Source organism: Medicago sativa, chromosome 6 (assembly GCF_051527215.1).
Source record: "Medicago sativa cultivar Bolivia chromosome 6, Bolivia_mono, whole genome shotgun sequence".
Classification (NCBI taxonomy): domain Eukaryota; kingdom Viridiplantae; phylum Streptophyta; class Magnoliopsida; order Fabales; family Fabaceae; genus Medicago; species Medicago sativa.
The window spans coordinates 15062710-15078111 of NC_140754.1; the positions used below are offsets into that span (position 1 = coordinate 15062710).

A 15402-nucleotide genomic window follows, 5' to 3' on the forward strand; every position below is an offset into this window, starting at 1 on the left:
ATGAGAAAAAGTGGGCAAACTGTGGGGCAAAAATGGTTAATAAAAATAGGAATGATAGCAACACTCTCTCTAGCACTTACTCATTTATTGGATGAAATCAATGTATGTCCCACCACTTTGTGGGGGTTCAATTTTCAAAGTGTAGACCCACAATGATTTAAACCAATAAGAGAGTGAGTATTAAAGAAAGTGTTTAAAAGAGAGTGCTGCTAGCATTACTCAATAAAAATAGGTAGACTAAAATCCAACAATTAAAAATATTTAAAAGTCAAAAGTGTAATTAAACCAAAACCTTTTTTTTCCTAGGAATTAAGCCAATAACTAACTTAAGAATTTTTCTAATTACACTCCGTGTATTCTTGGTTACACCCCAAAATGATAAAAATATCCTTATATAAAATTTGATTTTCAAAAAGCCCCTTCATTCTTTCTTGGTTACACTTCAAAACCCCTCTTCTTTCTTTTCTCTTTCAAAACCATACTTCTCCAAGCAAGATTTATCCCTTCTATGCAATTTCAAAGAAATTTCGAAGCAAATAAGGTTAGCAAGTTGTATTCTTCAATCGATTATCTTTTTCTTGTTATGGGTTCCCTAATTCTAAGCTTTTTCTAGGTTCAATTTGTGTTTTTCTTGTTTCTACGATTATATGTTTTTCTTTTTCTTGTTCTGCGATTTTTTATTGTAGTTATTTTCGAATTCGATTTCGATCAGACCAATTTTATTTCTGGGTTTGTTGTGTGTTCTTGTCCATATGATGATTTCAATTTTAGATTTTGTTACTGCTTCATATTTTCTGTTGCATGATGCTTGTTCTTTTTTGTGTTAAGGGATGCTGGTTCACTATATTTTAGCAAAATAGAAGACTTATTTTAAGGTTTCTAGGTTCTCATGGCATTAGATTCACCATTTTAGCATAGTAATATATTTATCAATATATTTTATTTTAGCATCCTATTTCAACATCTCTATGAACAAATTCGTCATTCATATCTACTCTTATTTGATGAATTGCCTCTTATATACTTTCAAAAATCATTATTTATATAGGACAAGGCAGCATAAGTTGTTAATTTCACTAGAAATTATAACATGCAGAACATGTTCCTCCTAGCATCTGATTCAACTGTATTCACATATGTAGTTGTAGATTTAACTCACTTTTAAGCATGTGCATTTCCTCCAAATATACACTTATTTTTATAAAGATATGAGCATATACAGTAGAAACTTTTTAATTTAATACTCGGTAAATTAATAAACTCTCTAAAATAATAAATTTGTCCGGTCCCGACTTGGGCCAATGTAAAAAATTGAAAAACTCGATAAAATAATAAGATAATAATTTTTCGGGAGATCCCTTTATAATTTTCGGTCCCAAGAAAATCATAAATTAATAATTCATAGAAACTGAAAAAAAATATTAAGAATACATTGAACACATTTGTTCCTCTTGTTTACATTTACTGTACTTCAAAAGTCATTATTGATTTCCAATGCATATGAACACGGTAGTTACTAATTTACGTTGAGTCCCAAGGTTCGTTGCAACGTAATTCAAGGAGACATAGACTAATTTGCATTTTTGTTTGGTATGTACAGTATAATTACTTAAAAACTCTTTAAATTAATAATTATTAATTTATCGATAAATTAATAACTCTCTAAATTAATAAATTTCTCCGATCCTGACATTATTAATTTATAGAGTTTTAACTGTAGTTCTCAAAACACGGTTGTTTTTTCTTTGGTTATCTATGATGATTTGGTTTAACACGGTTGTCTGCTTTTGGTCACGAATAGAACTTTAAGTATCCTTTACATTAATTTTGGTTCAGGGAACCATTTTAGGCGGAACGAAGCCTAGGGGAAGAAAAAAAAGGACTTGTTTTAACGATGGAGAAGACTTGATTCTACTGTAATTTAATCTTAAACTCAGTGTAAGTAAGTCATGTAAACTAAGTTTAAGTATACATATTTAAACTCAGTTTAAGTAGGTCATGTAAATTGAGTTGAAGTGTACACATGCAAATTTAATTTAAGTAGGTCATGTAAATTTAGTTTAAGTGGTCATGTAAACTGAGTTTAAGTGTACATACTTAAAATCAGTTTAAGTAGATCATGTAAACTTAGTTTAAGTAGGTGATGTAAACTGAATTTAAATGTATATACTAAAAGTTCAACCTTGTTCAATGATTTTACGTAATCTTATTTTAAGTATGTACATGTAATCTCAATTTAAGTATTTACATGAACCTACTTAAACTGAATTTAAGTTAATCTAATGTAAATTGAAACCGTTGTACAATGCAGTTGAACAAGAAGAAAAAAAATTGAAACTAGTATCATTGAAAAAGAAGAAGAAATTCACTTACTTATATGCAATCGAGTATGGATATGACAAATGTTTTGATTCACTCTTTAATCTTCCATGGAGATTGATTGAACATCCATGATTGTTTGATCGTTTGTGTGTGGAATTTTAGAGTGACAATGAATAAAATCAAGGTTTTAATATTTTTTTTTTTATATAAAATGACAATTTTTGTATTATTATAAACTTTTAAGCAAATTTGGATATTTTTTTTGGTTACAAGTAAATTTGGGTATAACAAAAAATATATGAGGTGTGAATAGAAAAATTCCTAACTTTTAGAGTGACAATGAATAAAATCTGACATTTTTTGTATTATTGTAAACTTTTAAGTAAATTTGGATATTTTTTTTGGTTACAAGTAAATTTGGGTATAACAAAAAATATATGAGGTGTGAATAGAAAAATTCCTAACTTTTAGAGTGACAATGAATAAAATCAAGGTTTTAATTTTATATATATATATATATATATATATATATATATATAAAATGACAATTTTTGTATTATTGTAAACTTTTAAGTAAATTTGGATATTTGTTTTGGTTACAAGTAAATTTGGGAATAACAAAAAATATATGAGGTGTGAATAGAAAAATTCCTAACTTAATAGCTACTCAAAAAACATTACATACTGTGATTCACGATTCACATGATCAAGAATCAAATCAAATAACTATAGTGCTTATGCGTTTTTTTTGTGAGGGTTGGAGTTTGAACACCGGGTTTTGAATATTTTACACATTGTCCCTTATCAACTGAGTTAAACTCAAGAGGACAAATGCTTCTGCGTCTTATATAATCGAGGAAACAATTTTGTGATTTTTTTATTTTATTTTTATAATTTTTAGAAAAAAACAGAATCAGATAAAACTTACCAAAGTATCGTTCTCTTAAATTCATTTTAAATAGTAAAAAAGTGATTTATTTTTCTAAATAGACAATGTTTAGTTTTTTTTTTTTTTTTTGAGAAGAGAACCCTACACCTTTATAATTTAAATTTTGCTATAAATTAGCAGTCCTATACTCTCCTATATTAGTATATTCTTTTAGTAAAGTTTCTAATTTAATTTATTCCTTGGACATTATATTTACATGTCCACCACCATCCCTTTTGTTAGAACCTTTCCACGCTTACGGCTAAAATCAGCAACTCATACGGTGACATGTTCAAATAAAAAATCAAAGTCATGAAACTGAAAAACAAACATGTTTCCAACTTTAGAAATCCCTGATTCCCTAATCAACTTCCATGGTAAGAAAACTCACCAAAAATACCCCTGGTTCCATTTTTAAATGTTGCGTGTACATTATTTTTTCTTATATACATTTTTGATAATTTTTTAATGATTCGAAAAAGTATTATATATTTGATAAATAATAATGAATATTACTTTAAAATATTAATAAATAATGTTATTTTTAAAATGGTTCACTAGTCCCTCTCAATAACAAAGTTTCACTAGTCATATAATAATATATTTATTCTTCAAAAAACAAGCTATTGTCAATGAATGTTTGTGAAAACTTTTATTTACATTGTCCATAGGTAATAACTAAATTTATTTTTAAATTTTGTCAAAAAAAACAAATTATTTTAAAAGGAGGTGGGAATACTTTTCTTGTTCTTCTTTTTTGAAAGCATCTTGTCAACTTTTTTGTTTGTCGATATTTTAGTGCATACTTTTCTCTTTCCAACCTCAGTGATATACAAGCTATTTATAATAAAATTTCATGATAGAAATAATGAAAATCAAGTTAATATTCTTTTCGTACAAAAAAGTGAATATTCTTCTTTTATATTTTTTCTTATGTCATTCCAAAGTTATATTTTAATATAATTTAAACTATAGAAATCAATTTTTTTTAATAATTAATTTTTTTTTCACTCACATCAACTTCAACCAAAATATACAAATAAAAACTTTTTGCGCTTCAACCTTATTATAACCTTTCCTTAAAAAAAAAAAACCTTATAATAATCAGCATAAGTGGAAAGAACCAATGTATCATTAACTATTTTATTTATTTTTGACTAAATCCAATGTATCAGTAATTAACAAGGCATTTTTAACCTTATTAATAAGTTAAATTCAACTCAATGAAAAAAAATCATAATTTAATATCTATGATTCAGAGTATCTCAGTGTGTGTTACACGTATATAAGCATCTTTATTATTATTTTTTGACCAGTCGCATAAGCATCTTTTTCATTTATCTATTATTATTTTTAATATTTTGCGTGTCATTATCCTTTTTATTTTGTTTAAATCCTGACTCAGATTACCTTAGTTTTCGGATCCTCTTGTTGTTTATGAAAAACAAACTAATGATTAATATAAATATCATAACCTACGAAGCTTCATAGATTCCTACCTTCTTGTTTTTTTTGGCACATTTCATAATCTAAAACAAAGAGAATACTTTTTCTTTTTTTGCTGCATAAACAAATATTCTTTTCACATTAACTTTGTTATATACTTTTTTCATGAGGTGTATGAGATTTAGTTTCGTTTGATATTGATTTCTGGGCCATTAAAACAAGGGAAATCAAAGTGTTTAGAATTGTGTAGAATTCAAGGGTGGGAGAGAGAGAAAGATGAAGAGGTTACCAGGGGTTGATGATGAATTGCAGAAGATATTGGATGCAAAAATGGATGAAGTTCCTGCTAGAAGACAAGCTCGTGAGGCTTTTAAGGATATTCAGCTTGGTATTGACCATATATTATTTAAGGTATTTATGTCTTTGCTTTTGGTTTTTTTCTTTTGTTTTTGTTGATAGAATAATAATGAAATTGATGAAATAAATGAAACCCTTTTTTATTTTTTATTGAATTTTTAAAGTTGGTCTGGTTTTTGTTATTAAATTTTTATTCTTCTTGAGTTTTTGTTTCTGGGAAGATTGCATTTAGTTGGTGATGTTTTTTTAGTGCATCAAATTGGCGATGTTGTTGATATAACCTTGGTTACATACATGTGATTACGTTAACAAGACGTGTCTAGTATCTGACACATATTGCGGTCTGATACCAAACAATTACATTTAAATAATTTATTTTTTCAATTTATTTATCGATTATTATCGATGTCAATATGTTAGTTTCCGTGTTGTGTTCGATATATGTGTCTGTGTCATAGTTTTAGGTTTGAGGTTTTAGTACAAGATTGTTTTGAGATCATGTCCCTTGATATGGTTACGTAGGGTGGAGTTAATAGTACATTGACTTTCATATTGGTAGTTGGTGGTACTTCTTACTCCTAAGAGGGTAGTTGAAACTTGAAAGAGAGAGAGGACCTGTTCTAGTTTGTAGCTATTTAATGATAGGTAGTACTGTACTTTTCTACAGCTACCAAGAAAATTCTCCATGTATTTTATGTGCACAATGTACTTACATAACTTATTTCACATAATATTCAATTTAGCCCGTCACAAACTCTACTCAATTTTTTTTTTTTTGAGCAACAAACTCTACTCAACTGTTACATTACAGTCTCGGTCTTTTATTTTTTTGAAGTGTAATGTAACAGTTGAGGAGAATGTTGTGTTAAAGTCAATTAGGTCAGTATGAATACATTATTAATTTATTATAAATAAGATAAATGTTACCAACAACACATTTTCTATTATCATTTCTTGTTCAATCACATCCTACAAATATTTTACAATTTTTTTATTCAATTACATCAAAAAATTGTTTTATATTTTTTAATTATTAAGTTTGAGAGTTAATTGGTTTATCAGTAAACATGGTTGTACTAGACATTGTGTACTGTTTGATTTATGTGATTGTCTTTACTTGATTAATTAAAAAAAGATTTTGTTGTTATTGTTGTAGTCAATGTGGCATGTTTTGTTTTACTCTATTTGCATCTCATGTACTTCCTTAATCCTTAATCATTTAACTTGAAGAGACTAAATTTGATTTCATTTAAATATAAATAACAATAATTTTTTGTGTTTTTGTTTTGCAGACTCCATGTGATGGATTAGAAATGAAAGAGGTAAATAGTTTACTTTGAATTGGTAAATTACATCCTGTTCTTGAAGTTATATGAGTATATCAATATAAAGAGGTACCCATTTTATAAATATTTCAAAATGATACTTGAAATTACAAAATGTTAATCAGATTCGCCCCTCGTTGATATTTCCTAGGACTATAATGACATTAAGTTGGTAATGTCGGAGATGAATTTGAAACTAAGTGAATTATGTTCATAGATGCACTTAATAGGTCCAGACATAGGAATGGACTTGATTCACATTTTGCAATTTCAAGGATCATTTTAGACCGTTGATAATTTAAAGGACTATGTTGACACAGTTGAAAAATTAAAAGGATCAAATTGGTTATTTACTCGAACCCCAAATACGACACTGACACGTAGACATCACTAATAATTTGATAAATTGAAAGCGATTGAATGAAACCACATGTGTTAGACAAACATGTGTTCAGTTTGATGTGTCAGTGTTACATAGTTCATCAAGATCACCTTATCATTGTCCTTTGTTACTAATATAATATGATAACATAATGTGTATGCTATGAAACAGTCTTATGAGGTGAACTCAAAAGGGATTGAAATCTTTTGGAAAAGTTGGCTTCCTAAGGAATCTAAGCCAAAAGCAGCAGTATTTTTCTGTCATGGATATGGAGACACTTGCACTTTTTTCTTTGAAGGCATGTAACTGGTATTCAGAACTTATGATAGCTATAAGCTATGAAGCACGGATACGGACACAGACACCGACACTGCTAATAATTTGAGAAAATCACATAATTTAGTGTAATTATATGTGTCGGTGTCGTGTCAGGACACGCCTAATCCGAGGAGTGTCCGTGCTTCATAGGCTATAAGTAACTAAATTGAGTTATCTTGTGGATTATCAACTCAACCATGTGTTGCATTGGAACCATTTGCAGGAATAGCTAGAAAACTTGCATCATGTGGATATGGAGTTTTTGCTATGGACTATCCCGGATTCGGTCTTTCAGAAGGTCTTCATGGCTATATTCCAAGTTTTGATCAGCTTGTTGATGATGTCATTGAGCAGTACTCCAAAATCAAAGGTACTTAAGGTTCTATTTGGATAAACAACTAAATTAATCACGTATATATCATTAACGTTTATCATATACGTGCTTATGTGTAAACATTTTCTATAACAAAAGAAAAAGTGAAACCGTTTTTGTATACGTTATAATCTGTTTTCATAAGCTAGTCTGATGCGCTTATGGAAGTAAATGAAAACAGCTCATAACCTTAGGCGGTGGAGTTTAAATCCCCTCGAAGACTGTTGTAAAATGACGGTTAAAGTCACTTTTATATATAATAAAAGTCTATATGAAGTAATGTTTGATGAAAAAGGTTTGGTTTATTTGTATGGCAGAAAATCCAGAGTTCAAATCTCTTCCATGCTTTCTTTTCGGCGAATCTATGGGTGGAGCTGTTGCGTTGAAGACGCACTTGAAACAACCTAAAGCATGGAATGGTGCAATTCTTTGTGCACCGATGTGTAAAGTACTTTTTCTCAAACACAGTCATGGTTCAGAGTAATGAAATGCTTTGTTTATAAACTACATTTAACCTGCAACTTTTTCGTAGATTTCAGAGAAAATGGTTCCACCGAAGTTGGTTGTTAAAATGCTAATTGCTATGGCCAATGTTCTTCCGAAGAATAAGATGGTCCCAACACAGGATATAGGAGATGCAGCATTCAAAGATCCGAAGAAGAGGGAACAGGTTTGTGTTTGTGCATCCTTTTCGTGCTAATTTTCTTTCGACGCTTTTGATGCATTGTTTTTTGGTTAATCTGTGTGTTAGAAAATTCTTTGACAGTGACACACTATCTAATGTCTATGCAGACACACTATAACGTTATTAGTTACAAGGATAAACCGCGCCTGCGGACTGCTGTAGAACTGCTTAAAACTACCGAAGAAATCGAACAAAAATTGGAAGAAGTATGCTCTCAACTTGTCACTCATGCATCTACATTTTCTTGTTACGCTTTTTCGGATTTAGTTAGACCGTAAGATATTATAAAAGTCTATCGTCACATTGAGGCGACCCTTAAAAGGGTTGAAGTACATATTGTACCGCGTTGTTTATAAAAAAGAACCTGCATTATCGACGTATTATGTTTTGTGAAGTATATTTACATTATAAGTGCAAAGAAAATTTATTAATTTTCACATGTAATGACTATGTTTATAGGTGACTCTACCATTATTCATTCTTCATGGAGAAGCTGACACAGTGACTGATCCATCAGTGAGCAAAGCATTGTATGAAAAAGCAAGCTCTTCAGACAAGAAACTTGAGCTTTACAAAGATGCTCAACATGCCCTAATTGAAGGGGAACCTGATGAAACAATAGTTCAAATTCTTGGTGACATCATTTCTTGGCTTGATGAACATAGCTTGAAACACAATATTCAACCTTCCTCTTAATACTCATTACTATATCTTTAGATAAGAAAGAACCAAACACAATCTTGTTCTTTTACAATTTTTTTTTTGTTACATGACCATAGTCATGTTGTATACGAATAATATATAACGTTTATTCTTTATTACATATGAAAAAAGATAAGGTTAAGTTATACCTTTGATTTTACGTTATTTTTAAATTTCAAGTTTTTTCGTTTCATTTTGGTCACTTAAATTTTACAGCAAATTACTCGTCTTTCCGTTCAAAAATAATAATATTACAACCCTTCCTCCCCTCATCTTTTATAACATACATAATCATCCCTTCAAAAATGTTGAATTATATATTTTGATTCAAATTTATATATATCTTGTGTCTTCCACTTTCCATTATCAAGAGTTCATCCTGTCAACAATCGTCGCGACGATGTTAATATGTTCTCTTAATTTTTAACAAGTCGTGTGGAAAAGATATTGTACTCTTCTATTGTCGATGTTTGTGTTGGAGTTTCGAAATGACGGGTGGATTATGTGAAGACCTACTTTGAAGCTTGGGAAACAAGAACAAAGGAATATAACTACTACTTTGTCAAAGTTTTTATCGATGTCCTTCAATTAAAGGTGTCCCTTTATGTCAATGTTCCAAATATTGGTTTGGTTGTAATGTGGCAATCTTGGTGTAATATATTATCTTAATTAGCTCTTTGGATGGCTTTTGGTGTTGGTAAATCCTGAAAATCTTGTATCATATATATGATACATGCTTTCTGATATGACATATGTTGGTAAAGTTTAGATGCTTCAATGTATCAAGAGTTGAAGGATGGTCAATTATAAGGCAATAAGGTGTGGATTTGGCTTTGAAGATTATTTTCTTTATCCTTTCTAATAGGCTGCACCTTGTGTGACATAGGGTTAGACACTAAGAGTCTTGCTATTTGTAAAATAGACCAGACCAAAGCATTAGGGTGTCTTGCGTGTTTTTGGTTTAATTGTTGTTTTGTCTTGTTGGCTAAGTGTAGCCTTTAGGTCTCTTGGCATTTTTGGTGAATAAAAATTTTTGTATGGTGTTTTGTCCAACTTGTGAGCACATGATTGTGTGGGCTCTCTGCAACCCTTCGTAGATGGTGGGTAGAGTTTCACTCACTTTGATGCTGAGTTCAGACCATTATCAATACAATTTTAGTTATTAAAAGAATGAGTTATATATGTTTTTTGATCCCTATAAATATACAAACTTTTCGTTTTAGTCCCTTTTAAATTTTTTCTTCAAGGTGTATAAGGTGTTGTAATGTGCATACCTCTATCAGTCAAAATTCAAACTTTACGTCGTCATATTGTGTGGATATATCCTCTCACTACATCCAATCCCGACTGGTTGCACTCCTGATTTGTTTAAATATAAGCAAAAGTTATAATGAATGCAGTCCTTTTTACTCATATTTTATATTTGGTCTGACTAAAGACAAATTGTTTAAAAAAAAAGTATAAGTTCAACAATTCTTAAATAGACTTTAATCATCTCATAACGAAACTCTAGATTATTGATGCCCTTTTATGAGAATTGGAGGTTAAGACTGAAACAAATTTGGGAGGGAGTGCATAAATGAAAGTGTTAAAAAATGCTTGTTACACATGCTAACACTTCTCATACATCAATGTAGAGCATAAAACTAATGGGCCTAACGTGGAAGCCTAAGGAAAACTGCTCTTCTCTCATCACGTTTTACTCGCTTTCAACTGAACTTTCGAAAATGCCACTGCGTGATTTAAGTCACGCAGGTGTTAAACACTGCGTGATTTAACTCACGCTACATGAGTTAAGTCACACTGAATCACATTATGAACACCATCATGAGTTAACTCACGTTGGTTTTGTTTTCAGCTATATTGAACGAGTACCAAACTTTAGAGAGGCGAGCACCAAAATTTTATTTTATTAATTAGTACAATTTTGACTTCAGTGACTTCTACTGTTAACGTGGCGCTATATGCATGTTGTGCTCAACCTCTGCCCACCGTCATGCATCTTGATCTGCTAGGCTACTACCAGCTATTATAGCTATTAATTTCAAGAAGGAAAGCGAGAAAGAAAACCAGCATGAGTTAACTTACGCTGAGGCTTAGTGTGAGTTTTTAGCGTGACTTAAGTCACGTAGATTGTATTCTAACGTGACTTAAGCAAGTTGAGTTTAACACTTGTTTGAGTTAACTCACGCGGAGGTATTTTCGGAAGTTTGGTTGGAAATGAGCAAAACTTGATGGGAGAAGAGCAATTTTCAAGCCTAAATCAACTCAGCTTCACACTTTTGAGGCCATATCCACCGTCACTGATGCATAGTTTCAAGAACAATGATATTTGTACATATATTTAATAACAACTTTTGTGACAACTTTGTTTTTCTCTCTTTTTATTGGTCAAAAACAATGGAGAGAGAAAAAAGAAGAGAGAAGATAACAACAAAAACAATGGAGAGAGAAAAAAGAAGAGAAAAGATAACAAAATCATGTGAGTATGCGAGAGAAAGTTGTCAAAAAGTTGTAAAAAAAAATGGTTGTACAAATATCATTTCTATAGTTTCAAATACGGTAAACATAAAAACAAACCGATTGATGTCCGACACCCACATATGTGAGACACTAGAGTTCATTTTCTGGTAAAAACAGTTCTTAGCCAGACTTTACATACATCCCGATCGAGCTCTAGATTATTAAAGTCACATTCCCTTAAAAACTGGAGGGTTAACACAAAAAATACGCTAACACAAGCCTTTCAAATGTTTATGATTTTTTTCAAGGAAAATTGTTTATGGTTAATATTTAATAACATGTGCATAAGTATTTACATGTTTTTCTCCAATTGTAATACCTAGGAATAACATTGTTACTCATTAGTAAATAATATTTTTGGTGAATATTTCAATTATGCATAATACATGATAGTGAATCATAAATTAATATTAGATAGCATACAAGGTCGTGTATCTTTGAAAATATTACTATTTTTTTGGATCAAATTGTGAATAAGTTATAACATAGCTATATTTTAGTGGTAGTTACATTTACCAAAAATTAACTACTAAAGCAAAGGTAACATGCGGAGAGCCATTAAAACATTTCCAAATCTAACAAACAATCCAATTTCATTTCCACCACAATTCATGCAATGTCACCCTCTTCCCTTTCATCTCTCCCAAATCAAGAACAAGAAAGACAAAAAGAAACACCCCTTCAAAGGAAAAAAGAAAATTTAAAAACAAAAAAATTGTGAGAGTGAAAGAGAAAATGGGTTCATACACCTTCTTCTCTTCCATTCTCTATTTTTTCCTCTTAGCCACATTGGGCTCATCTTCCCCATTCATATCTGGTACATTAATTTCTTCAATTTGCAACATTTTTAATCATGGAAATAATTTTTATTCATATTTATTAAAATTGGTTTATTTTATTTTGGTTTGAGTTTTTGTTTTTGTTTCAATTTGTTTTGACACAGATGGCATATTTGGGTCTGGAGCATCTAGTGGACGTGCCCTCCTACAAGCTAAGAAACGTAATTAACATTTTTGTTATGAATGTGTCTCTTTTGATTTTACTTCTAGTTTTATCTTATATAGGCCACCATGAAAGTATTTATGGTTTTCATTCATCTTCAATATGGGTTTGCTTTGAATTAAAATTAGGAAATCATAATGTAACAAGGTTACCTTAAATGATGTTGGTTCCATTGATGATAATTTGATTTTTTGGGTCTGACTAAAATATGATCATCTCATTTCATTAGCAATATGATCATAAGTTGGTATTTTTTTCTCATGACATGTGAAATTAACAAATTTGTTCATTATATTGACAATTCTCCATTTAGAGGGTGTTGTTTGATACCATGGTTGGGAAAATTATTTCCATGAATTAAGAGGATACAAATACTCCTACATTTGTTACAAAGTTAGAAAATTAATTCTCAATTATTAGACATTTTCAAGAAAAAACAACTTTCACTTCACCACGCTTTTATTTTCAAAGAAATGGGAGGGGAAAAAAAGATTTCTATGAGATTACAAGCAATTCTCAAGAATGTGGTTAATATTTCTGGAAGAGAAGTTCCTTAATAACAAAGAGCCTGTTTCTCCAAAGTCATGTCATAGTTTTTGCACCATGCCCAATTTGCCATATGCATACTTCTATGATTCCTTAGGGTGTGTTTGGATTGATAGTTTAGGAGGGGAAGGAAGGGGAAGACTTATTTTTCTTTTTTAAATTACGGACTGTATAACATATTTTTTTCTAAAATAAATTAAGTGTGATTGAAGTATTACATGATCGTTTATCATGTTAATACGTTAACTTTTTAAAAAACATTTCACAAAATGAAAAGTATACACTCCCCTCAATTCCTCTCCTAAACCTTCTATCCAAACACACCCTTAATCTTTTTTTATGTGAGAATTGAGAAAAATTATTATTTTTTAGCTTGAAAACTCATATCTCTAGGAAAATAGAAAGGATTTTGTTCATATATGGATAGACAATAGGTTTGGTGGTATCACATTGTGTCATTAAATTTGATACCACTGTGATTTCATCAAACTCATCATGACTTCAAATATGCATCTAGAGGAATTGTCTAGGCTTGAATCAACCCAAAAATATTTCATAAAAAAATATGTCAAAAATAAAAATGAAACTAGAAAATAAAATAAACTACATATTGACTCTATGCTTTCCTTTTCATTTTTTCAATACCGAATTTCTTTTGTAGTTTTCAATCAATTGTTGATCCAATAAGTGATTATTATTATTATTATTATTATTATTATTATTATTATTATTATTATTATTATTATTATTTTATAAAAAAACTTTTTTTTCTTCTTGAATTGTGCAGCTTGTCCAATTAATTTTGAGAATCAGAACTACACAATCCTAACAAGTCAATGTAAAGGGCCACAATACCCTCCAAAGGTTTGCTGTGATGCATTCAAACAATTTGCTTGTCCATTTAATGATGATGTCAGTGACTTGACAACTGATTGTTCTAATGTTATGTTTAGTTACATAAATCTTTATGGAAAATATCCACCTGGCTTATTTGCTAATCAATGCAAAGAAGGGAAAGAAGGTCTTGATTGTGAAAATGTTAAGATAGTCAATACTACTAACCCTTCTAGTAGTGTTCTTGTGGCTGCTCCTCATTCTATGTTCATAGTTTCAGTTGTTGGTTTCTTTGGATTTATTTTCCATTTGTTCTAAAGGGTTAAAATGTGAAGGAAAAAAATTCTCTTGTATCAAATGATGTGTACCTTTCATGTGTGATGGTGGATAATTTTATTTTCAGAACACGCAAGAAAAGTATATTAATTATTAATTATTGAAGTTTTATATGTTTATTTTTTGTATGTATTTGATTATTATAAAGTACCAGGTGTGGATTCGGGAAAATGGTTTCTCTATGGTTAAATAGTGACCGTAGGAAGATCTCAACCATTTGATTTTGATCAATAGTTTATAATGTTTTTGATTTATTTGTTGGCCTTTGGCTAGCTTGGTAAATGTTTGGTTTTTGATTAGGAGGCTTCAATTGCCGGATCAAAAAGTAAAATTGAAAAAATATTTGTTTGATTTTTAGTTTGATTATAAATTCAATATTACCTAAATTTTGCTGAAACTCAATTTAAGCGGGTGTTGCTTTTGCAAACTCAGTTTGTAAAACGAAATGAAATTCATTAAAATCTATGTTCGCTAACTTTAATCCAAACATGTTTTGTATGATACAAACGCTATAGCAAGTTTATGAGCGACTATATCTGTCACTCGAAAAAAGAATTAGGGTTAATAAGTAATACAAACGTTCTAGAAAGTTAAATTGTAGCTAGCACTAGAAGAAAGTAAAACCCTACAACTAGAAAGTAAACTCCCTAGATCATTCTCATACGAGCAGATATTAGTCATCACATTCACAAGTGTCTGACAATCACTCTTAAATAAAACTCGACCAAAGCCACCATTGAGAGCAATTTGGATGGTGTGTTGTAGAGTAGTTGCTTCACATTTGACCATTGTGACAACAAAGGGAAAAATCAGTGTATGAGCTTGTATAAAATGGCCAAGAGTGTCCCGAAAACAAATACCAATGCCAAACCTTCCTTCATTTTAGAAAAGGGCACAATCAACCTTACACTTGATTCATTGATTCACCGGCTTTGTCCATGCTGTACAAAGAGGGGAAATGTGTGCATCATCAAGAACATGATTGCACACCATATAATCCCGAACCATATCTAATATTAGGCTTCAAGTGGTGGTTACCTTTACATGATTAGGAGCTTGTTATGTTTTCTTTTACAGATGATGATTAATGGTAAAAGAATAAATTTTTCATCAATAATATCATAATTATTGTTTTAAAAAAAAATTGTCCTTTTTATTCTCATTTTTTTACAATAGTTTAAAAGAAATTAACATATATATCTTTACCAAAATAATAGACATGTATATTATCACGTTAAAAAAACTTTAATTGTTTAACTTTTTTTAAAGATAATGATCACGTAATTTATCTTCAAAATCATAGTCCCCCACTCGAAAAAGTGC

The 15402-nt window shown here is 30.2% G+C and overlaps 2 protein-coding genes across 2 annotated transcripts; both read left to right on the forward strand.

Moving 5' to 3' along the window:
- The first annotated feature begins 4670 nt into the window (after window positions 1-4670).
- Window positions 4671-8998, forward strand: LOC146913123 (caffeoylshikimate esterase-like). Its single transcript, XM_085716378.1, has 8 exons — window positions 4671-5107; window positions 6346-6375; window positions 6932-7058; window positions 7302-7448; window positions 7769-7899; window positions 7984-8121; window positions 8244-8342; window positions 8596-8998. Exons 1-8 carry the CDS (start codon window positions 4973-4975, stop codon window positions 8830-8832), a joined length of 1044 nt encoding a protein of 347 aa, XP_085572504.1. The 5' UTR covers window positions 4671-4972; the 3' UTR covers window positions 8833-8998.
- Window positions 8999-11976: 2978 nt separating this feature from the next.
- LOC146913124 (GPI-anchored protein LLG1-like) lies at window positions 11977-14198 on the forward strand. The gene is made up of 3 exons (XM_085716379.1): window positions 11977-12178; window positions 12305-12361; window positions 13697-14198. The coding sequence occupies exons 1-3, from the start codon at window positions 12097-12099 to the stop codon at window positions 14059-14061; spliced, it is 504 nt and encodes a 167-aa protein (XP_085572505.1). The 5' UTR covers window positions 11977-12096; the 3' UTR covers window positions 14062-14198.
- The last annotated feature ends 1204 nt before the right edge of the window (window positions 14199-15402 follow it).

Bases quoted from the DNA above. Each gene is read 5' to 3' on its own strand.
- LOC146913123 (XM_085716378.1), top strand. From the start codon at position 4,973: ATGAAGAGGTTACCAGGGGTTGATGATGAATTGCAGAAGATATTGGAT. The intron at 6,376-6,931 runs GTAAATAGTTTA...GCTATGAAACAG, and splicing joins ATGGATTAGAAATGAAAGAG to TCTTATGAGGTGAACTCAAA. The intron at 7,449-7,768 runs GTACTTAAGGTT...TTTGTATGGCAG, and splicing joins GCAGTACTCCAAAATCAAAG to AAAATCCAGAGTTCAAATCT.
- LOC146913124 (XM_085716379.1), top strand. From the start codon at position 12,097: ATGGGTTCATACACCTTCTTCTCTTCCATTCTCTATTTTTTCCTCTTA. The intron at 12,179-12,304 runs GTACATTAATTT...GTTTTGACACAG, and splicing joins ATCTTCCCCATTCATATCTG to ATGGCATATTTGGGTCTGGA. The intron at 12,362-13,696 runs GTAATTAACATT...TGAATTGTGCAG, and splicing joins CCTCCTACAAGCTAAGAAAC to CTTGTCCAATTAATTTTGAG.